This window comes from Suncus etruscus, chromosome 18, assembly GCF_024139225.1.
Source record: "Suncus etruscus isolate mSunEtr1 chromosome 18, mSunEtr1.pri.cur, whole genome shotgun sequence".
Classification (NCBI taxonomy): domain Eukaryota; kingdom Metazoa; phylum Chordata; class Mammalia; order Eulipotyphla; family Soricidae; genus Suncus; species Suncus etruscus.
In genome coordinates this window covers 59,038,039-59,064,089 of record NC_064865.1, presented here as the reverse complement: position 1 = coordinate 59,064,089, position 26,051 = coordinate 59,038,039, and the positions used below count along the sequence as shown (strand labels likewise).

The 26,051-nt window shown below is 45.2% G+C and overlaps 1 protein-coding gene across 1 annotated transcript in view; it reads left to right on the top strand.

Moving 5' to 3' along the window:
- Positions 1-26,051, top strand: part of EXOC2 (exocyst complex component 2) — a 729,898-nt gene that overhangs the window by 655,712 nt on the left and 48,135 nt on the right. Inside the window, exons 13-22 of the mRNA XM_049765112.1 lie at positions 6,720-6,841; positions 9,788-9,912; positions 14,384-14,449; positions 14,586-14,743; positions 15,463-15,584; positions 17,436-17,497; positions 20,219-20,299; positions 20,751-20,810; positions 21,670-21,731; positions 24,072-24,138. Of these exons, the coding sequence (XP_049621069.1) occupies positions 6,720-6,841; positions 9,788-9,912; positions 14,384-14,449; positions 14,586-14,743; positions 15,463-15,584; positions 17,436-17,497; positions 20,219-20,299; positions 20,751-20,810; positions 21,670-21,731; positions 24,072-24,138 (925 nt within the window). The remainder of the gene's footprint in view (positions 1-6,719; positions 6,842-9,787; positions 9,913-14,383; positions 14,450-14,585; positions 14,744-15,462; positions 15,585-17,435; positions 17,498-20,218; positions 20,300-20,750; positions 20,811-21,669; positions 21,732-24,071; positions 24,139-26,051) is intronic.

Genomic DNA, 26,051 nt, shown 5'->3' with positions numbered 1-26,051 from the left:
TGAGCTGGTTGTGACTACAGATGCTGGTTTTGTGTTGCTGTGTTTTGTTTTAAGAAGTAAAATGCCCTGAGGATTGTACCGACTTGCTTGGACATTAAAAAAAGAGATTTAAAAATGGTAAGAGACATGTTGGAGGAAGTAGAATCAGGAGGGAGGTAGAAGAAAAACACTCCTGTATGTTTATAGTGAAGGAAGGAAGAAGGAAGGAAGGAAGGAAGGAAGGAAGGAAGGAAGGAAGGAAGGAAGGAAGGAAGGAAGGAAGGAAGGAAGGAAGGAAGGAAGGAAGGAAGGAAGGAGGAAAGGAAGGAGGAAAAGAAGGAAGGAAGGAGGAAAAGAAGGAAGGAAGGGAAAGAAGGAAGGAAGGAGGAAAAGAAGGAAGGAAGGGAAAGAAGGAAAGAAGGAAGGAAGGAAAGAGAAAGGAGGAAGGAAAGAAAAAAGAAAGTGAAGGATGGGAGGAAGAAAGGAGAAAGGAAAGGAAGGAAATGAAAGGATGAAGAAAAAGGAAAGAAAGAAGGGAAGAAGAGAGACATATCTCAGTAAAAGTGGGGACCTGCTTTCCCTTCTCCTTAGCGAGCCACTTTTCAAAAATTAAACCTCCTAAGTGATCCTCAGGGTAACATTTATCAATTGGGGACAGCACACTCGAACTTTCCATTTCCTTCTCCACAAGGACTCCCAGTGTCAGGTTCAGTGCTTCTCATCAAACACTGCCGCTTGCATTTTCAAAGAAAGTTCTGGAGTCTGTCTTGACCGACAGGCAGCGTTGACTTCCTGCATGCAGAATTTGTGTGTGCACAGTGGCTGCAGGTTGGTTGTTTGATCTAATTAAAAAAAAAATCACTTCCAGAGTGAAACAAAGGCAACTCTGAAGCCGGACATTGAAACCCAGTAGCCAAGATCTTGTGAATCTGAAGTTCTTTTTGGGAGCCTTTGGGATATGTATAGTGGGTCTTTCTCGGGTAGGGGGAGTGGGGCCAGTTGTCTGGAGGTGCTTCTTCTGTCTTCTCAATTCCAGCCACCTCGAATGGATCCTGCTAAACTGGGCCTTCGCTGCTTGTTCTTCAAAATGTTCTTTCTTGCCTACTGTTCGGGTGTCACTGCACATCTAGAGGAGAGAAGCCTTTCTTGTTCCTGGGGGTCATTTCATGTCCTGCCCTTAATCAGAATAAACATATATTTATATATTCTGAGATTTTATACATATATCTACCTATTGCAGATACATATATAAAATCTCAAGCATGAGTCTTCGCACATCCCAAGTGCCAGTATTACCTGCTCACTTTTAAACTGTCATTATTGCTCATGTTTAAATTCTGTCCAGCTGCTTTTGGAATAGTCCTGGTCCCATTTTCTCTCTTTAATTCTAACCGTCAGTGCAAAAACAAAAACAAAACAGCAGAAACAAAATCATGCAGAACTTAAGTCAAAGCCGCATTGCATGAAGATTATTCACCTCTTCAACTTGATCACCACTTAATTACCAAGAAACACAGAAAGGCTTCACCTAGCTACCATCGCCCAGGTACCCTCCAGCCAGTGGCGTTTCATGTCCTTAGCTTATTTCTGGCCGATATTAAGTGACCACATCCAGATGGGTGCCCGGACACCCTCAGAATATGCATTTGTGTGTGTGTGTGTGTGAGCATGGCTGAGGTCTGTGCCATGGGTTTCCAATGGGTGATGGGTGTGTGTGTGTGTGTGTGTGTGTGTGCATGGCTGAGGTCTGTCCCATGGGTTTCCAAGGGGTGACCCCTTGGTCCTGAGGATGGTGTCCCGGGGAAAGGAAGGAACTGGAAAGAGAATCAATCCTCAGATCAAAGGCCACTATTCTGATCGGCAGACACAGGACCCTGCTGGTGAGGTGACATTGCCTTGTGCGGGGATGCTAGGCAGGCACCCCCAGTCCCACCCGCCTTGGTGTCTGGCCTGGCTCTGCGTTTGATCAACAAGCAGCCATGGGTGGGTGTGCGAAGGTGGCAGCAGGGACCAGGCCCTCTGTGCCTGGGGATGTGTTCCAAGGTACAGGGAGGGGGCTGTAAGGAAGTGGGGGCCCTGGACCAGGCCCCCCGCGCTGCTGGAGGATGTGTGACGCCCACACAGCTGCAGCTGCCCCGGAGCGAGAGTCCTGTCCTGTCTGATGTCCACTGGTTAAACAAACACCGGCCACTTCCACTGAAAACGGGGCCACATGCACAGTTTGGCCCAGAAGGGTTTGTTTCCCTCTGGTCTTGCTCAGATCTCCAGGTGGAAAGAACCTGCGGGTGGCATTGGCTGTTTAAAAGACTTCTGGCCATGCAGTACCCTGCCCTGCCCTTCTTCCCCTTTCCTACTTCTTTCCTCTCCTCCTTTCTCCTTTCTTCCCCTCTCCTACCTTCCCTTCCCCTCCCCTCCCCTCCCCTCTCTTCCTCCTCCTCCCCTCTTTTCTCTCCCCTTCCCTGCTCTTCTATCCTTTACTCTCTTCTCCTTTTCTCTCCCCCTTTCTCCTCTCCTCCCCTCACCACCCCTCACCTCTCCTCCTCCTCCCCTCTCTTCTCTCCCCTTCCCTCCTCTCCTCTCCTTTCCTCTCTTCTCCTTTACTCTCCCCTCTTCTCTCTTCTCTCTCCCCTCCCTTCTCCCCTTCCCTCCCTCCCTTCCTCTCCCCTCCTCTCCTCCTCTCTTCTCTCCTTTCACTTTCACCTCTTCTCTCCCCTCCTGCCCTCTCCTGTCCAGTCCATCCTCTTCCTTCTTATCCCCTCCCCTCCTCTCCTGCCTTCTCCCCTTCTCTCCTCTTCTCTCCCTTCCTTACCTCCTCTCCCCTCCTCACCTCTCCTTCTCTTTCTTTTCCTTAACCTTTTGCACCTTTCAGAGAACCTTAAGATCTGTACACAGGCACAGAACTGAAGTTTTTTCTTCTCTCTCTCTCTCTCTCTCTCTCTCTCTCTCTCTCTCTCTCTCTCTCTCTCTCTCTCTCTCTCTCTCTCTTTTCGTTTAAATCTAGCAGAAAGCATCCTGTCCCATCACAGGGGAGAAATGGCAAGCGTTTTAACTTGTTAATAGCACTTTGTGAAAGATTGATAGTTTATTTTCTTTTAGCAAAGTAATACATTTACGACGTATTTCCACACGGCAGTCCTCCTTCTTTGGGGGGCCCCAACTGAAATTGTTTTATTAGTGCCCTGCAGAAAATAACTGCCACAGTCGCTGAAAAGCCATCCTTTTTTTTTCTCTCTCTCTTCTAAAACAAAGTGGCTAGGCTATCTGTTTTATTCCAAAAGTGACTTTTCTCTGTTGATGTTTGTTTATAAGCCTTTCTGTGTCTCCAGTGTGCTCACAATTAGGAAAAGGTTCTGTTTGAAAGAGCTTGCTGGCCTGTGGGATGTTGGAGGCATAGGCAAACATACTCTTGATTCCTGGATGTTTGTGATGAAGACTTACAATTCCTCCACGATGAATTTTAAGTGTTTGAATGATTTTTTTTCTTATGTCTCTTCTGGCTTTCCGTAGGAGACATCATGATGTCAGGTAATGGCAAAATAGAAACTCAGGCGCCATTTATGGGATTTAGGAAACATAGCTACATACCAGCTATTTCCTTCATTTCAGAATTAGGATTTTTCTTAACCAACACCATTGAGAACTAGAACCACTTTTTTCAGTTGCTCTGATTTGGAATTCATACCTGCAATTTTATGCCCAGAGTAATTTTTCCCTGAGATGGTTATTCTTCAGATAGTCTTGATAGTTTTTTATATTTATAAAAAATTTTTTTGCTCTAATCAACATTCCCTTGTGTGTACTTACTGATTATTTGCTTCGTGCCTTTGATACAGACTTGCTATAATCACAGATATTATAAAATCTGATAAAGTTTTCACTGAGTTTTTTTGTAGTCCCCTTTTATGTTTTCTTATTGCAATTCCTAGTTCAGGTTTAATTTTCACATTTGCTCTCTGTCAAAGCAAGATTTTTCTATGTGTAGATATAACTGCTGATCGGAAGGGCTAGTGGGCAGAATAAATACATTTCTCATTTTCTCCTCAGCTTCGGTTCAAACCTTGTATCGGAGAGTCAGGATTTTACAGCTAAATGAGCCTTTTTCAGTCATGTGGCTTTGGGCCATGGTTTTTATAAGTAGTGAAGCTTGGGCCTTCACTTTCTCTTCCAGAGCTCAAAGTAGTGCCCCATAAATCTTGGGTAGAATTAATCTTTGTCCCAATTTCAAATACAGAGAACATTTTTTTTTAAGTATTTGCTCAAAGAAAGGCAGAATGTTAAAACTTTTCAACAAGGCAGTTCTTTCCGTTTGATAAATGGCATTTGCAGTTTATTTTCTTTCCATCTAGAAACATAGCCTAGGGATAGGTTCTGTCTTCAGAAAGTCTACTCTAAATGTGAAAGAAGATGCCAGAAAACAAAGGGCCTCCGTCTAGCTCACACTGCAGAAATCAGGAGAGACCAAAGCAAAAATATATATTTACTTTTAAGTCACCTGCAAACTGTCAGTGATGCCCGTCCATATCTGCTTGAATATTGTCTCACGGGACACTTTAGGGTTTTCAGGACCTAGTACTAAGTACCTGTATTTTAATGGGCATATTCCCTGCACAAACAAGAGTGTATGAGGGATTGAGCCACCCTGACCTCGTGTCCTGAAGAAAGAATATCTCTCACATGGAGAAACCCCAGTCTCACATTGGGGCATAAACTAGATCAGGAAAAGGATTTTTCCTTGAGGGTATTAGTAAGTATTTTCTCCATTTTATGTCACAAGGAATTCTTTTATTTTCTTTTTTTCTTTGTCTATTTAGTCAGGGTCACTTCCTCTTTGGGAGTCTTTTGTGAGGATGGAAAGACCAAGTCATGGGAGGGAAATTGAAAAGGGGATTGAGACTCCTTTAGATTAGTTTTTCTGAGTGCTGAGAAGAAATAATTTCTGACAACTAAAGTGTGAAATAGTTTTGTTAGTCTGTTCATTGCTATTAGAAGTGTTCAAAAATAAGGGGCCAGAGAGATGGCACAAGGGTAGGGCGTTTGTCTTGCATACTGCTGACCCAGGGCAGACTTCGGTTTGATCCCCCAGTGTCCCATATGGTCCCCCAAGCCAGGAGCGATTTCTGAGCGCATAGCCAGAAGTAACCCCTGAGTGCCACCAGGTGGGACCATAAAAATAAATAAAGAAATAAATAGATGAAGAAGAAGAAGAGGAGGAGGAGGAGAAGGAAGAGAAGAAGAGGAGGAGGAGAAGAGGAAGAAGAGGAAAAGAGGAGGAGGAAGAGAAGAAGAAGAGGAGGAGGAGAAGGAGGAGGAGGAGGAAGAGCTCTTCAAAAATAAAATAGTGTTCTGATTTCTCTGGGAAATCACTCATCTGAAGATCCTGGTGTTTCTTTGCCTTTTGGGGCAGCAACTGAGAGTTGGTGAGAGGGGGACTCCATGGAAAGTCCTGACTGGAAGGTTCCTGGTTGGGGAGCGACGCGAAAGCACCATCTTCTGGCCACACAGCAGAAGCGCAGCATCTTCCAGATGTTTTCCAGATGTTGCTTGTTTCAGGGGCACCTCCCTGTTCTGATTTATGGAGGGGCACTGTGCATCCGTAACCCAACACTGCCAGTGACCAAATTAGTTCTAATCAAGATTTTCTTTTCCCGATACAGAAAATGACACTCGCGTCTCTGAGCGAAGCCTGTTGCCCACACAGTTGCCTTTTGGGGAGCAAAATAATAGCTTCACAGTTTCACAATTCAGGATTCATTTCAGTGCCCAACCTGTCTGATGGTCTGGAAGTTGTAATCACACCATTTGGGTTTGGGGGTCTTTTCTAGTGATGACTGTCGTGTAGGAATGTTTTACGGTGTATCTTGGGGGAAGTAGGTGCTACTTTTCCTCTTTTCCATTACACCGCCGGGGTCTGGAGAGATTCAAATTTAGGGGCTCTAGCCTTTGCACTCGGCCAGCTCTGGCTTGGAAATCTGCCATTGCTTATCAGCCCAGACACTACCACGAGTGATCCCTGAGCATTTGGGCCCCAAAGCCGAAAACAAAGACAAATCACAGCCACTAACATCCTCTAGAACCTGCCCTCATAAATGTAAATTTAGGGACATTTTTAGGATTATGTTAAGTTCAACTTCCTTTGTAGTTCTTTTTCAAGTACTCTAGAAAACTGATGAGTTAATATTGATGTTTCTGGGTTCAACTGGTAATGCATAAATAAACTTTGAAGGAAAGTGTCCTACATCATCAGTTTCTTTTCTTTTCTTTTCTTTTTTTTTTTTTTTTTGGTTTTTGGGCCACACCTGGCGTTGCTCAGGGGTTACTCCTGGCTGTCTGCTCAGAAATAGCTGCTGGCAGGCACGGGGGACCATATGGGACACCGGGATTCGAACCAGCCACCTTTGGGATTCGAACCAGTCACCTCTGGTCCTGGATTGGCTGCTTGCAAGGCAAACGCCACTGTGCTATCTCTCCGGGCCCACATCATCAGTTTCTTTAATCAGAAAAATTCTTATCAAAGCCCTGCAGAAGCTCCATACCCATCCTTCACACATCTGTGACACCCAGCTCGGCCAGCGAAGGGTGAACCTTTATATTTGGTGCAGGGGACTTTGAAGAGTGCTGGGGGGAAATGGGCTTGATCTCTCTGGCCCAAGAGACAGGGCACTTGGGAGAGGTCAACGAGAGAAGGGGTGCACTGGGTCCACCCTGTGAGAGATATATTTTCTCTCTGCAGGCACCCCCAGCCTTCATAGCCCCATGCTGGACCTCGACAGTGACATGCGGCCCTGTCCATCCATGCTCAGTCACCTGAGCCAGACTGCGTCCCTCAAGAGGGGCACCAGCTTCCAGTCCGGCCGGGATGATGGTGAGTGTCATGCCGTTCCCCACTTGAGTTACACACTTCAGTGTGTGCCATGGATCACGCATGCCTGTGGGAAATGCCTTATTTTTGTGCTGGTAAGTGTTTTTGTCCTGTTGGGTACTTTAATGCTTCTAGTTAGTTTTATGCTACTAGGTACTTTTGTGCTGCTAAGTACTTTTATTTTTTGTTTGTTTTGTTTTTGGGCCACACCCAGCAGCCTTCAGGATTACTCCTGGCTCTGTGGTTAGAAATCACTCCTGGCAGGCCCTGGCGGACCATGTAAGATGCCAGGGATCAAACCAGGGTTGGCCATTTGCAAGACAAATGCTTTTAGATTGTTAGGAGCTTTTATTGTCCTGGGCACTTTTATGCTGCTGAGTATTTTTATGTTGCTAAGTACTTTTGTGCTATTGGCTACTTTTATGAGACTAAGTACTTTTATGCTCTTAGATGCTTTTATGTTATGAGTACTTCTATGCTGCCAAGTATTTTTATGCTGCTAAGTATGCAGCATATTTTTATGCTTTTATATTGCTAAGTACTTTCTTTGCTGCTGGGTACTTGTATGCTGATAAATACTTTTATGCTGTAAAGTACTTTTATGCTCCTGGAGGTGGGAGCTTTGTTAAGGCTGCCCTAAGTGATGTGAAGGCAGATGCATTACTAGAATGCTTTTATTTATTTTTTGTTTTTTTGGGGGGCCATACCTAGTGGCACTCAAGGGTACTTCTGACTGCACTCAGAGGTCACTCCTAGCGGTGCTACAGGGACCCTGTGGGTTGCTGGGGATCAAACTTAAGTTTTCCGTGTACAAGGCAAAATACTAACCCATATTGTACTATCACTCCAGCCCTAGGATGCTTTTAAAATGGCTGAGCTTGGCTGGGGTTTTCCTATCTGTCTCTTTCTCTCTTGCCCAGTGCCCTTCCCTGCTCAGCCAGGCACAGATATTGGGATGGACAAATGGAAAGTAGAGCTGCTTGTTTCTGTTCTACCATCAGCCTTCTAAGCAGCCAGCTTCTGTGTTTGGGGAGTTTCTGTGGCTAGGGCCTGGGTCACTTGGGCACTGGCCCCACACATTCTCTCCCATAGTCATCCTGTGCCTGCCCAGCTGTCTGTGCCCTTTGTCAAACCCCCCTATGCAGAGATTCTTAGCTTGAGTGACCAGAGGTTAGCCGAAGCCTTCTTACTCCAGCCTCGCGAGCAATGAAAGCCAAATAGCTCAAGTTTTATTTTCCTAAGTCATTACCTGACTATTGGACCTTCCTAAAAGGTTCCTCAGAGTTGGTATGACTAAGGGATTTTCTTCTCAAGGGTGAGACTGGTGCAGAGTACAAGAGCCTACCTAGTTTGTCATTTCTATGAAAGACAATGGACGTTTCTACCTTACGTTCTTGGCTGGGTTTTTATTTTCCATTAAGTTCAATTCAACTCTTGAAATTATTCTGCCAGTGAGGCAACTTGTGGGGACTTAACTAGATTGTATTCTGGAGGTCCCGAACTCATTTAAGCTCCACCAAAGAGAAAAATAAAAGTATTTTCTGTGTCCCCCCCCCCACTTCAGAAATCTTAATCAGCTTGAAGTGAGCAAAAAAAAAAAAAAAAAAGATGCCCCCAGTCGCACCTAGGGGGCAGTATTGCAACAATTTGGGAAAGAATGTTGAGATGATTGAGAGAGAAAGATCCAAGATCTAAGATCCCTTTTAGAATCTGGACTAAGTAGATTTAGAAAATGATCCTCAATGATGTGTGCATACAGACATAGATGTACATTCATGTACACATATAGGCATCAATAAAATCCAGACCCAAGAATTGTTCTCTCTCCCTGGACTGGAAGCTGCAGCGGGGGAAAAAGGCTGTTTCCCAAAGCCCAAGTGAACACCAATCCATAAAGAATTTGCAGAACCTCTTACTGGCTGCATCAGTACTGCTGATTCCAGTAAACTCAAACTTTTGACCAGTGAATCTGCCATGAAAGAATCCAAAGAAGGAATCTTTTTGGAAACCTTTCCTAATGGCCTTGGTTTGTTAGGTTTTTATTTCTAATTGCCCAGAGACATTTTTGTTTTTATTGTAAAGATATTTCAGTTAAATACTGATTGATGCATGGACTGAACGCGAAATCACCAGCATTTATTTTGCGATAGCAAATAAACTTGTATTTGTCAGGAATTTCAGGAATACAACACAAGTGACTCCATTAGGAGCCCGTGGCATATATATTTGTTTGTTTATTTGTTTGCTTTTGAGCCACACCTGGAAGTGCTCAGGAGTTACTCCTAACTCTGCTCAGAAATTATACCTGGTAGGCACAGGGGACTTTATGGGATCCCAGGGATAGAACCTGGGTCAGCTATGTGTTAGGCAAACGCCCTCCCCACTGTGCTCTTGCTCTTGACCTTGACCTAGTTTTTAATACCTTGTCACCAAAAGCAATTTTGCTCCTTTAATTTTTTTTAATCTTCATTTTATTTTTGGTGGGGCAGGCGTTGTTCATTACAGGATCCTACTGAAATATCTTCCTTTATCATAACATGGCTCTGAACCAAACTTCACCCCAGGGGATATATAGTGGCATTTCTAAGGGGCTTGATTTGAGTTGCAGTATAGTTATCAGCTGTGGGTGGGCAGGGCTCACATTTCTGGGAAGAACTACAGCATCTTAAAGACTACAAGATTGAAAGGCCAGATTTTGCAGTTTAGAGAACGCCCCCCACCTCATGCCCAGCACTGGTCCCTCCTAGTCACTGGGCCTCTTAGGAAGGCCCAGCGCAGGTGTCTCTGGTTCAAGTGTATTCTCTGAGCTTGGCACACAGTATGGGATGTTCGTGGAAGGTGAGCCTCAAGCAAACTCAAGCTCTGCAGCCACTTGTTTTACATGTGCTTGCAGATGTGAAGTCTTGACTTGAACGCCCCCTCTGAGTGTTTTCTTCTTCCCACCCTCAGCATGGCGCTACAAGACTCCCCACCGGGTTGCCTTCGTTGAAAAATTGACCAAGCTGGTTTTAAGCCAGCTGCCCAACTTCTGGAAGCTCTGGATTTCCTACGTGAACGGGAGCCTTTTCAGCGAGGTACGGGGGCAAGGGAGGGGGTGGCACTTGGTGGCCAGTGTGACTGGCAACATGAGTCTCATCTTCAGAGTTTCTGTTTTTGAAATCACTCGCTTAAAAACCAAGAGGTCTAGTTCCACTGAGGCTCATCATCTGGTTGAAAGTTAGTTGAAAGAGTGAGGAAAGGGCCGGAGCGATAGTGCAGCGGGGAGGGCATTTGCCTTGCATTCTCCTGACCCAGGTTCAATCTCCGCATCCCATAGGGTCCCCTAACCATTGCCATAATGACCCCTGAGCACAGAGCTAGGAATAATTCCTGAGTACTGCTGGGTACGGCCCCAAACCAAAGTAGAATAAAATAAAATAAAATAAAAATAAGCTCTGGGGCTGGGGAAGAATTGGGTCTAGAGCATATGATGAGCATAGGTAAGGCCTTAGTTTGTCCCCTAAAGCCATATTACACCCCCCCTCAATCCCAGGTTTCTCTCTTGGGGTTTCATTCTAGTGACCCCTGTGCTATGCAGGGCTGAAGCAATACTGTATTGCAGTGCCCATGGCTTTACCTTTAAGTTGTATCCAGAGAGAAGACTGACAAACAGTTAGGGATTATGTCTATGGTATTTCTACCTATTTACATTTTTAAACTTTATAAAAAATTTAATGATTATTAAATCAGGTTCTGTCTACGGCTTTAAACGTGCTTTAAAAAATGTGTCTCCTCTGTTGAGAAGTGGCAAACTCCTGGGGTGGGGACTTTGGGAGAAATGGGAGAACTAGAAAAGGTGTTGGCCTGTGGAAGACACTGTCATTTTGTCATTGAGAAGAGTTCTGTGGCTTTGGCAGTGGCATTTAATCTCGGCAAGAAAGCGTGTCACGCTTGAACCCAATTTACCTCAGTTATGCTGAAAACGGTGCGCTCGTTCTCTTTGCAAGACCAGCTCTCTCTATTCAGAACACATCCGTTAGAGATTTGGAGAGAGTGTTTCAGCCTTTTACAGAACGGTCCATTCTTCAAGCCCATCAGGACCATGTGAAATAACACCCTGTGAATCAAACCAGTGAAATTGAACCGTTGGCCTTACCACAAAGTAGTTTTGGTCTGCGTGTGCAGGAAAGACTGAAGATTTGTAGTTAAAAGAGATGGTTAATGGTCGGGCCAGATCTCCCCTTGAGATCTATTTTTCAGGCTAGCATATGAAATTATTAAGGCAGCCAACTCCATTTTAATGAGTGTTCTGAGCAGTCAACCCACCTCCTAGGGCATACCTCATACCTCACCTGAGGCATGCTCTGGCAAAGTTCTTGTGACCCAGTATGTGGGATGGGTTTGGCTTTTCATCCAAAGGATAAAGAACATTGAGATTGAGCAGTCATCCCGAGGATGATTTGGAGGCTCCCCTGCCCCCAGGACATGCACACCCCTTACTCTTCATTGATTGGACCCAGGATTGAACCAGATCAAGTTCATGAGCAGAGACTTTTGAGGTCGCCACCAGAACACCTCCTGCCAGTTGGACCAAGTTGCAGGTCCAAGGCCAAGGACTGAGCGGGTGACAGCACAGAGCCCAGCACATGGACCCAGAATGTCCTCAGGGGCCCCTTCCCTGTTCCTAACACGGTCTCCTCCCCTCCCCACAGGGCCCCAAAGCAGGTTACAGGGTTCAGAGAACAGAACCACAGGGAGTTTGGTTACATTTCCAGTCTTTTGTGGGGAGAGAGATTCTCGTCAGGAATTGACTCACAGCATTGTGGGGTTCACCCGTTCCATGAGTTGTCCAACTGTCCAACGTCAGCCGGGACTCAGCAGAGCGGAAGGTGTGGGGCCTAGTCCCAACCTTAAAGCTGTGGCCGGGGTTGGGGTTTGCAGGGGTGCTGGCTTAGCTCTAGCCCAAAGGTCAACAGATCCTCAGGTGTCCAACTCAGCCCCAAACAAGAAAGATCAGTCAGCCAGCCGGGCAAGAGAGCTGGTTTTACTTGTGGGGTCCAGGGCAAAAGGGGTCAGCACTTTTGTAATTCTGTTTTGTAATTCTGCTTTCCTTTATCAAATGGGTTCTACCTTCCTCAGCAAGGGTGAATCAGTCTTCCTAAGCCTAATGATTCGAGTAATAGCCTCAGTTATATCCAGATTCACCAAAATCATATTTTGGGCCCTATCAGGTTGACCCTTAGCGTCAGCCATCCTGAGGTCCCTGTCACGGGGCCCAGCATTATCCAGTGGCTCCTGGCTTCGCTGTGAGTCTGGGGCCCCTTTGCACCCTCTGAATTTCACACCCGCAATGCCTCCCCCCAGATCCACATAGCCCTGGCACTTCTGTTCTCTCTTCTGTGAACACTGGAAACCTGTAGAAGCCCAGACTGTCATCCTGTTGAGAAGCATGAAGCAGGGGTGGGCCTGACCTGTCCCTTCAAAGGAACCCTGTGCTCTGGGATCCCCAACTCCCGGTCCCTAAAGAAGGGCCTTTAGAAGAATTAACAGTGGAACTCAGGGCGTCATCTCGCGTCCTAGAAGGTTTTCCTGAGGAGCCTGAAGAACCTTAAATGAAGCAGAAGCCTCATGCCCAAATCCCAAGGGATTGCCGAAACGTGGGTCTGGAAGCAAATGCAGATACTGGAAATGATCCACACAGATTGAAGGGAATAAAACAGGGTCAGGAAAACTCCACCTCAAGCTTTCCAGCAAAAGATGACATCAGGCAGATAGACTAGCTGTGGAAACCGAAGCCACAGCTGCTTCTCCTGAGACCTGAGGTCTTTATTGGGAAGAGAAAGACCACTCCCATAAGTGGAGAATATGTCAGGGTAAGGGACCAGTCCAGAGGTACTTCCAGTCCATGAGTGACAAGCACCAGCAAAGAAAAATTTTCTTGAATAGAGTGAAAACCAGTTACTTCTACACTTAAGCCTTCGCCCCGAGATGACTTCTTCCTCATCAGTTACCCCTAAGTGCTCCCTCTGCATCATGCCAATAGATGCCCATAACCACACAAAAGCCACACGCAACCGGAAATACATACATTCAGCGTGAGTAACATCATGGCCAAAGTACATAGCCAAGAAATCAATCTCAATTCTACTAAGAGCCAGAGAAGAAAGAATCCAGATCCTGCAACAAAGACCCACAGTAAGGGTGGGGATAGAGACCCCAGTAGGTACCTCTGGAAGGTGAAGTTGGGTTAGGACAGGATCTGCCCATCCTCAGCCCTAGAGGCTGCAGGAAAGGGCAGGATGGACCAGACAGATCAGGTCTGGCGGGAAGGTGAGGGAAGGAGCTGGGCTGTGTGAATAGCCGAGTTCCACCAGCAGCAGGCACTGGGGAAGCAGGAGATTGGTGGCACTTTGTTCCTTACAGCGTTTCCTCAGGAATTGGGGCACTGAGTGCAGAGAAACAAGACAGTGATTCAGAAGGGAGGCATCCCTGCCCTGGGATATTCAGTTTTTACCACTCTGGTCTACTGCAGGGACACAGCTGAGCCTTAAGAAGGGGAGGGATTGACTGAGAACAACTTGTGCGTATTTCTCTCTTAACTAGTGCAGTTGTCCATATAAAAATTTTGGAAATACAGAGGAAAACATGGCTAAGTAAAATGTTTCTTTTGTTTGGGGGCCACACCCAATGTTGCTCTGGGCTGAGTGCTCAAGTCTCTTCTGATAGGGATGGGGGACCAAATTGCATGCCAGGGACCCAGCCCAGCTTTAGCAAGTGCCTGTCTACCTGACTGTCTCCCTGGCCCCTATATAAAGAGGATATTAATTCTAAAATCTTAATCTCCTAAATTGCACTGTGAATTCCCACAAGGAGGAGGAACAGCCACTTATAATGGTTAAAACATGATATAAAACTCATGTTCATAAAACGTTTGTATGAGAAGAAAACATACATCCTAAGATGGTGATATATTAATATAAGTGTATTGGTTTCTATATTAGCTAATAGAAGTTCACAGTGGGATGACTATAACAGGGACCTATAACTTTTAGCCTGGACCAGATAAAATAGATGAGAATGTTCTATGAAATTCATCTTCAGAAAAGGTAGTTTTATATTGCTACTTAAATTTCTTAAAGGAAGATGTACTTACAAGTTTTAAGAAGATAGAATTTCTCATCAAGATAAGTAGGGTTTCCTAAGGGGCTGCAGAGATAGCAGTCGAGAGGCTGTTTGCCTTGCATATGACCAACTTGGGTTTGATCTCCGGCATCCTATATGGTTCCTTGAGCAACACCAGGAGTAACTCCTGACCACCACTAGGTGTGGTCCAAAACAAAAACCAAACCAAAAAAAAAGGACAAGAAAAGAAAAGAGAAGGTTTTATTTTTTGTTTTTGTTTTTTTATCGTCATCCTTTAATCAGAACCTTAGACGATGATACTTTGAACCACTTTAGAACCACGTAGCATATTCCCTTTATGTAAGACTAAGAAACTTCGTATTTCACCAAAAGCATTTTTAAAACACCACTAACCTGTTCTATTCTTTTCTTTTAACTTTCAAGACTGCTGAGAAGTCAGGCCAGATTGAAAGATCCAAGAACGCAAGGCAGAGGCAAAATGACTTTAAGGTAAGCACAAGATGAGTACGTAGAGGAGAGATGAAGGCTGCATTCACCGTCTTCTTCACTGTTGCCGTAGAACCTTTTCACTGACTCTACACGAGGGCAATGCTGGTAATGCTGTGGTGTTGTTCATGTCACCTAGAAAATGATCCAGGAAGTGATGCAGTGCCTCGTGAAGCTGGTCCGAGGAGCCCTGCTCCCTCTCAGCATCCCGGAGGGTGGCGTGAGGCAGTACGGGGGCTGGGAGGTGAAGGCTGAGCTGTCTGGACACTGGCTGGCCCATGTCATCCAAACTCTGAGGTAAACATGGACGTACTCTTCCAGAAGAATACTGCAGTTTCTTTGTATTTCAGGGGTCTCAAACTCAATTTACCTGGGGGCTACAGGAGGCAAAGTCGGGGTGAGGCAGGGCCACATAAGGGATTTCACTTACCGAATATTCGCAATAAAAAATCGCATTAGTAAGAAAAAAAAATCGCATTAAACATGTGCATACCCCGAACAGAACTGCTGGGGTATGCGAATGTTTAATGTGATTTTTTTCCTTACTAATGCGATTTTTATTGCGATTATTCGGTAATCGAATAATCGCGAATACTGCGATATTTGAAGGCTGGCCGTGGGGCACAAAATGTTGTATGGAGGGCCGCAAACGGCCCACGGGCCTCGAATTAGAAACCCTGGTGTATTTGAAAATAGAAACAAAGCCCCAAACGGCCAGTGCACCATCATTTTTCACTCCCTCAGGGAAGACTCTATACCCCACTTTTGGGGCCTATACTGTTTCCCAGGGAGAGTTTCCGATGCTTATGTATAAGAACATATGCTGTATGGGCCTCCGTTTATCTCCTTATTCAGCTGTGTGGCCCTCTCTGTTATGATCTCCCCCATTTCTGGTTCCTGTGGTAGCTTCTAGATTCCAGAGGAATCTTTTAGGATGGATGGCCAACACGGCCACTGGGGAATCATTGCCTGTTTAGTCTCTCACTCACCTTCCTGCTCTGGTGTTTGCTTCCCAGGCTCACGTATGAATCCTTGTCTGCTCTGGAAATCCCCAATGACATGCTCCAGACTGTCCAGGACCTCATTCTGGATCTCCGAGTTCGTTGTGTGATGGTCACATTGGAACACACAGCAGAAGGTTTGTAAGGCAGGTGGTGGGTGTGACTCAGTGCTACAACTTAGCCCTCTCTGAGGGAAGCCCCTTGACAATGCAAATGAAGAAAAGAAAGTAAGGAAAGAAATAGGAAAAACAGATGCCATTTGTTAGAAAATGGTTTTCTCAGTATTGTCATCTCTCTCCATATTCCCAATCCTTGAGGAGCAAATTCTATTCCAATTGACAAACAGATTTTAAATTCTTAGAGAGTTTGAATAGATTATCTTTTGTGGCTCAGTACAGTATTTTATTTTGCTTTCTTTTAACATATTTTTTTCTAAATCCAAAAAATTAAGTTGAACCTACGTAGATGGATATACTTGAAAAATACCTACAGATAGAAGAACATCTTTATGGCAAATTTTAAGCAGAAAAGGTAGAAGAAAAAGAGTCTATGAAAGTATGATCTTAATTTTGAAAATGTAGGATACAATTTTTAGTTTAGAAATATTGTTTTTCTTTTGTTTGTTTTGGACCACACCCAGTAGCACTCAGGTGCAACTTCTGACTCTGTGCTCAGAAATTGCTCCTGGCATGCTTGGGGTCTATATGGGATGCCGAGGATTGAACCCAGGTTGGCTGCATGCAAGGCAAATGCCCTACTGTCACTCTGGCACCTAGTTTAGAAATATTGTAAAATAAAAAATCAATAAATGCATCTCTGGGGACCAGAGTGCTGGCACAGAGGTAGGGCATTGACCTTGCATGTGGCTGACCCAGGATGGACCACGGTTTGACCCCCCGGCATCCCATATGGTCCTCCAAGCCAGGAGTGATTTCTGAGCACATAGGCAGGAGTAACCCCTGAGCATCATTGGGTATGGCCGCAAAACCAAAAATAAATAAATAAGTAAATAAATGCATCTGTGCAAAGTAGCAGTTACAGGGAATGTTCATTTTCTTTATACACTTTAGAATTGAGGGCACTTTGTACATATGATAAAATATATATAAGTATATATTAGTATCTATATATAAAGTGAGTAGATATGTGTGTGTATATATCACTGTATATTTATTAAGCCATCTTAGGGGATTCATTTTCAGAACCAATCAAGACTCTCACATGACCCCTCCATAGGTGCCTTTGCTGCCCACCATCAGGCTAAAGAGGTCAACTCCTTTACTGAATCAGGAACTAATACAGCCATGAGTCACATTTCAACCTACTACTGACCTCTTTTGACAGTGGCCCCAATGTCCTGGTTCCAGGCAGACAGTACCCTCATGCATCTCTGGCATTCCCATGAGGTTGAGATCACCCAGGGATGCATTTCCCCAAAAGCATACCAGTTGTCGAGGACACATGATCTCACTGATTTCAAGGAAAGAAGAAGGAACCCAGGGACGGAGGGGCACTCTCTTCCCCGTATCAACCATTGTCTCCTGTCAGGAGCCAGGGCAGCCTGGCACACCCAGGGTTTAGAGCTACATCTTCCTCAGAGCATCAAAACAAAACAGAATCTCAAACATTCATCAGAAAGCTTGAGGGGAAATGGTTTTAGCTTATCTTGCACATCTTTAGTATCAGGGTCCTGAAGAAGTGACAGATCATAGTCTCCATTCATCCTCTCGCCTGGCCCTTCCTTCCCCAGAGCAGGCTTTGCAATACTGAATTTATTTCCATGAATGTGTTACCAGAGCAGTCCAGTGAATGGTGTGCAAACAGACCCTTAGTCCACCGGTCTTATACCCCGCCTCTGTTTCGCTCGCTTTCCTAAGCATCTGTAGAACAGTTAAAAGGCATTATCTTGACAGAATTTTTTAAAATCTGGCTCCACGTGGATAAGGTCATTATAATAAATGATATCTATGTGCTTGTCTTTCTTGTAGAAGTAAAGAGATTAGCAGAAAAGGAAGATTGGATTGTCGATAATGAAGGTCTGACTTCTCTGGTAAGTTCAAATTCTTTGCGGTGACTCCGTGTCTTGTCCATTCAAAGTAAATGCTTTTTTTTTTTTTTTTTTTTTTTAAGAACATGGGTTTTTCTCTCTACTGCAATTCACGGTACTTCTGGAAATAGAAACCATGGAGCAGTACGTGCCATGTGTGACACCACACTACACACATACATACATACACACATGCCTGTGTATGTCTAGATGCCCACAGGGCATTCTCTTTTTTTTTTGTTTTTGCACCACACTTGGCACTACTCAGGGGTTATTTCTGGCTCTGCACTCAGATATTACTCCTGACAGTGCTCAGGGGACCATATGGGATGTCCAAGATTGAACCCGGATCTGCCGCATGCAAGGCAAGCACCCTCCTTGCTGTACTATGGCTCTGACTCCCCCTAGACATTCTCTGCCTTGTGCCGGCCAATCCTGCCCAAGGCAATGTAGTGACATTCAAGAAACTAATGAACATCACAGATCTGGAAACATGGAGCATTTCCATGTGAGTTTTGTGGGTCCCCATGGATCCTGCTCAGAGGAAGGGCTTAGAGTGAAAGCCAAGCTCCCAATTTGGAGTATCTTCCGATCTGTGATGTTTTTATAGGTGAGGAGGATCTTAAATGGCCCCATCTGTTAACTGCCTGGAATTGATATTCTGAGATTTTTTTTTCTTCTGATCCACTTACATAAGCCCAGTCCCATCTCTTTGGGGTGGGGGTATATTTTATTCCTTACCTTTTTCTGGGGTAGAAAAAGTCAGAGCATCCCTGACTCCCTCAATCTGTGTGTTCACACATCTGAAGCCCCAGTATCTGGAACTTAAACCCAGTGCTCTGAAACTCTGGTATAGGCTCGCTCCTGTTTTGCACGTTGAACAATTTTCTTTACAGCTCTTCCCCCCCCCCCCCCCCCCCCCCCCGTCTATTTTATTTTTCTCAAAGAGGATAATTCTGAGAACTTTTCGCTTTGTGATGTGTCCTGAGTTGACTGCTTCCTGGGCAGGGTGCAGAGAGAGCTCAGCCACTCACTCTTTCTGCTTAGGAAAAAGATAATTTAGATCTCTGGGCCCCCATGTAAGGAGCTCCAGATGTGTAAGAAGAAATGAGTCCCAATGAACTCATAGGAAATCTGCACAATCATGTGTTCAACTCTGATATTTAACTACTGGGTGTAAAACTTTGGGCTTAACTCAGTCATTATTGCTTTGACACACACACACACACACACACACACACACACACACACACACACACACACACACACACACACACACACACACACACGATGCCTGGCTCAAATTTGGGCTTAACTCAGTCATTATTGCTTTGACACACACACACACACACACACACACACACACATACACACACACACACACACACACACACACACACACACACACACACGATGCCTGGCTCGGTGGCACCTGATGGGTTCAGTGTGGTGGGTAGTTCGTTCCCCTCCTGGGTCTCTTCTACTTCTACCGTTTCTGCCTGGCGCCCTCTGGTGCCTTCAGCATGGACCTGCACCATTAAATGCCATCTGGACTAAATTCTTTTTCTTTCTCTCCTTTCTTGCTTCCTGGACTGATGCTTCTGTTTTATTTCTATTTTCTTTTTTCAGTATACTTCATGGTTTGGTTGGCTGTTTCTATTGATGTTCTCTCTCCTGCCCCAGAATCTATCCTTCATGAGAACTGTTTTGCCATTGTATATCCATCACTTAAACCAGGGGTCTTCAAACTACAGTCCTCAAGCTCACATGCAACCCACTGAGAATATTTATCTGGCCAGGTAGATGTTTTTGTCGCTGCTGCCTGTCCTGCTTAGCAACCACTCATCCTGGGCCTGCAGTACTCACGTGTGGGATGTGCCCCACACTCTCTGACTCGACCCCTTCTTTCTGTCTCTCGACTCCTCTCAGTCTTGGGCAAGGGTCCTCAAACTAATGCCCACGAAAAGCAAGTCTATAGTTGCCACTGAAATACTGGTAAATTTGTTTATTTAACTTGACTTGTTCTTTGTTTTAAATATTGTATTTGTTCCCCGTTTGGGGTTTTTACTTCAAAATAAGATATGTGCAGTGTACATAGAATTTTTTTTTTTTTTGGTTTATGGGCCACACATAGCTGGCGCTAGGGGTTACTCCTGGCTCTGTGCTCAGCAGTCACTCCTGGCAGGCTCAGAGAACTATATGGGATACCGGCAATCGAACTCAGGTCCGTCCTGGTTGGTATGCTGCATGCAAGGCAAATGCCCTACTGTTGTGCTATCTCTCTGGCCCATATTTTTTTTTTAAACTATAATCCAGCCCTCCAATGGTCTGAGGGACAATGAACTGACTCCCTGTTTAAAAAGTTTGAGGACCCCTGACCTAGACACACTTTCTGTTTTGTTTTTTTTTTTTTGTTTTTGGGCCACACCCAGTAACGCTCAGGGGTTACTCCTGGCTATGTGTTCAGAAGTTGCTCCTGGCTTGGGGGACCATATGGGACACCGGGGGATCGAACCGTGGTCCGTCCAAGGCTAGCGCAGGCAAGGCAGGCACCTTACCTTTAGCGCCACCGCCCGGCCCCTGACACACTTTCTAAAAGAATTCAGAGTGCCAGTTTGGCCAGGCGTCTGTGGAAATTGAGTCCGTGGGCCATCGGGCACCCCATTTTTTCCCTTCTGTTTGGTGTCTTTGTTGAATGCTGATGCAGCCTTCTTGCCTCTGCAGCCCTGCCAATTTGAACAGTGCATCGTCCATTCTCTGCAGTCACTCAAGGGCGTCCTAGAGAGCAAACCCGGAGAAGCCAGTGTAAGCCACCCACTGCTAACACCTGCCCTGGGCCCCCATTTCTGGAGCGCCTCATCTCCCCTGGGAGCCCTCGGGAAGTCACAGCTCCCCACTTTTGAGCTACTTGGCTTATCAAGCCTGTTGCTCTGATCCTGCATATGGTCCAGTTTCACATCATTCGTGGACAATTACATCTGTCCCCTACACCCTGATGATGGGAGTAAAAATGCCACTGCAAGTGGGGTGGATCATGGCTTGCCCTGTTACCTGGATCACCAGGTGGACCAAAGGAGCAAAGGACTTTGGTGTTGCCCTTCTGATCCCAGCCCAGCTGCTGCTGATGCTTCTGGCAGGTCTGAAGGAGGCCTTTGGCCCTTTTCATAGCAATTAGTTAGCTTTGAATTTTCACAGAAAGTTTGGCTTTCATAGCTGAGCGCCCAACCCCAATTCTCATCCAACTTCTTCCAAATAGGTTTTCCAGCATCCCCAAACCCAGGAGGATGTCTGTCAACTGAGCATCACCATCATGCAGGTAGAGTAAACAATGTGAAATTTTTGAGCCCTGGAGTCGAAGCAGAACAGACTAGGCCAGTCTCTGTCATTAGCCATTCATGGGCACCAATGTCAGAGGCACAACCTTGACAGTGTAGGAGTCTGTAGTAACTAAGGTAGCAAAGGAAACCTGGGGGAGGTTAATGCCGGCACTCACCAGCCCTATCCCCAACTGGCATTTGTTAGGCCCCCTTTTTCATCTCCTCATCACATCCTCATGTTCTCACTGACACAGTGGAAATGGCATCACTTGTTGCTTGCCTGGGGCTGTGAGAATGAAACTTTTTGAGAGTGACCAGTGTTTTTATGGCTCAGAATAGAGCTGACTACAAAGTAAATAAAGGAGCAAGGAAATGATTTTTTTCCCTAAAATGCAAGGAAGAACTTAATCATTGATTGACTCCAAGATTCGAGGATTGGTCTTTTTATTATTTTAATCCCTTGCTCCATGTGCAGCAGACCCTTGGAAATGATTGATTTAGACACTGTCATTTTATTATAATGTTGATGATGTGAAAGCAATCCTGGCCCCCGTTGAGCAAAGATCCTGCTTTCATTCTACCCAAGTTTCACTTAACATCACAGTTTCCAAGAACCTCTGGGGAGTCTTAAGTGAAGGATGACTGTCCCTTGTTGGGATCTTTGTTCTTTCATTTCTGGGAGGCGGTGACGTGGACATGTAGCTTGACATGTGTCTCCTAGGACAAGCATTTCTGATTCTGAATTAATGTAAACATTTTATAAATGTCCCACTGTAAAGATTAGTAGCTAGGAGACTTTAGAGGCGGTGTACCTAGGAGTTACCGTCAGTTAAACGTCTTTTATCCCCCTCCACCTAGGTTTTTATCTACTGTTTGGAACAGTTGAGCATCAAACCTGAGACGGATAAAGACATGTCACAGTAAGTAAAGCTGAGATTCCTCACATCGATGCAATGCAGGAGTGACGATATGAATGAGTGTCAGATACTTGTTTACATCTACGGGTAGGAAAGGTGAAACAGAGACGATGATTAATCTGAAAGCTCTATTTTTTTCTACATCTTATATCTTCTAATACTTCAGCTTCTGAACTCAGCTTTGCAGAAGGAGCGAACATTGCGATGACCAGTTGTCCAAAGGAACAGGTGTTACAAAGCATCAAGTAGAAATTTAAATATATAACTTCTATTTGTGCATGTTTACAAATCTGGTTTTAGGGGAGTAGACCAATACTTGTATCAAAAAATATAGTGTATTAGTAGAATTAAGTCTGCATCAGTCATTTGAATTCTACAGAATTAAAATTAATATTTACAGTCCATGTAACAATATTCTCTAATATTCTTATAGTATTCCTGCATATTTTTTCTTTATGATACTTAACCCCCTTTAAATTCCATTTTGACCTGGTATGAAATAAAAGCTTCTTAAAGCTATAATCTACAGTGACAGAATTTTTCATTTTTGTCCATTTTTAACTGGTATCGACTTTTTTTGTCCTAGTATCTTTTCTGGGACTGAATAAATTCTTTTTTGTTTTGTTTTGTTTCGTTTATGGGCTACACCCGGTGATGCTCAGGGGTTACTCCTGGCTCTGTGCTCAGAAATTAGTCCTGGCATGGGGGAACATATAGGACGCTGGGGATTGAACCGTGGTTTGTCCTGGGTCAGCCACATGCAAGGCAAATGCCCTACCGATGTACTATCGCTCCAACCCCCAAATGAATTCTTAATTCTTTGAGTTTCCCCATAAGATGCTTGCCCAATCCATTAGGTGTATGGCTACAATGTCTTTCCTTGCTGTTTTGTTAAAACTTCCTGTTCCAACATTGTTGAAAAGTGTTTTTGTTTGATTTCTTTTGTTTTTATATAATTTAGGTAACAGGGTTACACTGGTATTCAAGCTGATGGTACTGGTGTATAAAGTCACTGCAAACTCCTGCCACCCGTTAACCTCAGTCTCTTGTCCTTGGCCCTGTGCCCTTTCTGGCCTGACCCCACTCCCACTTTCCTCCTCATTTGTTGGTGGATGGTCACAGTTTTAGGAACTACTCTGACCTCTCTGGCTGCTCCAGACTCACCACGTGTATTATACCTATGTCCCCGTGTTCCTTCCAGTCCACCCCATCTTTGTCCTCTCCACCTGACGCCCCCCCCCAAAAAAAACCCTGTCATTCTCAGGTCTACCCAAGATTTATTAATTTTTGATCGAAAGTAGAGATTGCTGGATTCTTACCTATAGAATGTTCATCTGAATTGCTTCCTTCATCCCTCTGTGTTTCTTTCCATTGTTTCTGCTTTTCGTGCAATTGTTCGCCACTCTTTAGGCTGCTTTCCTGTGTTGCTTTTCTCATTTGAAATATCATTTGATCCTTTTTTTTTTTTTGGTTTTGGGGCCACACCAGGCAGTGCTCCAGAGTTACTTCTGGCTCTGAACTCAGAAATCGCTCCTGGCAGTCATGGGGGACCATATGGGATGCTGGGGATTGAACCTGGATCTGTCCCAGGTCAGCAGTGTGCAAAGCAAATGCCCTACCACTGTGCTATCACTTTGACCCCTCATTTGATTCTTTTTTTTTTTTTTTTTTTTTTTTTTTATCTCTGTAGTGTTTTGCATGAATTCTAAAACCTATTGATTTCAAGAGAAGAGTTCTTGCTAAGGAAGGTTTTAGGATTCCATCTTATCGATCAAAGATCCAAAATCTATAGCTGAATATCCACATTTTTTGTTTAGACTAATCAGGAGATTCATAATATTTTCTTCACACCAGTTTTTATATCTGATCATTGTATGTTGTCAACCAGTGTGTCCTGTTTCAACTTAGCCTGTAAGTGATTTACTGGAAACATTATTAGCATGGAGGGCTGGGATTTCTGCTCAGTGGCAAAGCACATGTCTTTTTACCCCCAATCTCTGCCATCCCCCCACAGCCTTCCCCCCAAGAGTGACCTTCCAAAAGCTCCCTGGAGGCAAAGCATTTCAGTTGTGCGCCTGTGCATCTAGAAACGAGATTATCTGATATGCTCTGCCTGGGTGTTTAGATTTAAATAAGGCTTCCATTTGGGTTGTAAATTGAATCAAGTCTGTAATGAAACAGCCCCAGATTTTCACGTGAGCTCATAGATCTGTGTTGAAGTCATAATTGTTTCCCTAGAAACCCATCAAAGCAGTACTTGCTGACCCAAACATTTTAGAATCTGAACCGCAGATGTCCGCAATGCCTCGCTGTAACCACTCTCGTCCTTGCTTCCCTCTTCAGTCTTTCCAATGATGTTTCATCTCCGGATTTGTTCGGGAGCATCCACGAAGACCTCAGCTTGACTTCTGTAAGTCAGCTCATGAGCTCTCACCGTGATAAGTGGGAACGAAAGGGCAGCATTTAAAAATGGAGCATGAGGGGCCTGAGAGATAGCACAGCAGTAGAGATAGAACGTTTGCCTTGCATGCGGCATCCCATATGGTCCCTCAGCCTGCCAGGAGCGATTTCTGAGTTCAGAGCCAGGAGTAATCCCTGAGCACCACCAGGTGTGGACCAAAGTCAAAAACAAAAACAAAAAATGGCCCACGAGGGGCCAGAACCATAGCACAGTGGGGAGTACATTGACCTCCATGTGGCCAACCTGGGTTTGAGCTGCAGCATCCCATAGCCTGTCAGGAGTTATTTTTGAGTGAAGAGCCAGGTATCTCCTGAGCGCCACCAGGTGTGACTCAAAAGCCAAAATAAAAAAATTGGCCAGTGGCTTCCCACCATACTGTTGTCACTTTGCTCCAGATGAAACTCTACTGGACCTTGTGACAGTTTGGTAAAGACTCACTTGAAATCTTTCTGGCTGGAGCTGCCACTTACGTAGTTTCCGTTTTTCTCTGCAATGCACAGTCAGGGTGGGGAGTGGGCTGGGTCCCCTCCAGATGGATCCCTGGAGCAGGAAAGTTGGGGACAAGGCAAACAGGTCTATTTTTCAGTTTTTCTGCTTTGGCCGAGAAGCTCCTCCTCTCCCATTTGATTTTGACAGTGTTTACTGCTGTTGTTGTGGGGTCACATACCAAGGAGTTCAGGCACCACGTGTGACTGGGAACCAACCACAGGGCCTTTGAATGTGCAGGACATGTGCTCTGCCATTTAAGCCACATCCTGGGGCATTTTTTTTTTTTTTTGTGGGGGAAGGTGTTTTGTGCCACACCCGGTGATGATCAGGGGTTATCCTGGCTCTGCTCTCAGAAATAGCTCCTGGCTTGGGGGATCAAACCGAGGCCTGTCCTGGGTCAGCCTCGTACAAGGCAAATGCCCTACTGTTGCGCTACCCTCCCCCCCCCCGGAAGTATATTTTAACATGAATTTCCATGGTGAAAACCAAATCAAACCATCAACCATACCAAAGATAGATAGATCTGTGTATCTACTTTTCAGGCAGATGGACACATAAATACATAAGTATAGACTGTACATATATAGGGCGATATACTTGTGCTTCATATATTTTTGTTGTTGTTGTTGTTCTGTTTTGGGGGGCCACACCCAGCAGTGTTCCTGGCTCTGTGCTCAGGAATCCCCTTGGCAGGCTCAAGGACCCTCTGGGATACCAGGGATGGATCCCAGGTCAGTCGTGTCTAAAGCAAACACCCTCCCCACTGTGCTATTGCTCTAGTGCTGTGCATTTTTTTTAACCTGCGGGTGTATTTACAGACATTCTGTACACATACACATATAAAGTCCATTGTTACCATCAAAACTTCAACCATCCTTTTAAGAGTGACAAACGTAGCTTTTACGCACTTTCCGAGATGCTCTGGAACCACACCGTAGTGAGCTGGGGCTCAGGGCCAGAGGTGCCTTCCCTGCCCCCTTGTTTGGGTTTTGCTTCCCTTCCCACACACACACACTTCAGTTTACCTGGTCTTCATTCACCCCAGCAGTGATATGAAGGACCTTCACACAGCTCCTTACTAGCTCTGGATAGCTCCAGAATTCCTGGTCTAGCCTCTCACAATGGTTGGGGACCAGGAAAATGGCAGCAGGCATGCAGCACAGGGCCGGACTGAGGCTTGTTTCCTGCACATGCCCCAAGTCTGGTGCAGCTAGAGAAATGTTAGAGCCAGAGCCTGGCCAGCCATCGGATCCCAGGGATAAGAAGTGGCTGAGCCCTGCACCCCATAAGTCTTTGGTCCCACAGTGCTAGTCTGACCTCAACACCATCCTTCTGGTCCCCTGCAGAACTGTAGGCCAGACCGGGACTCGTGC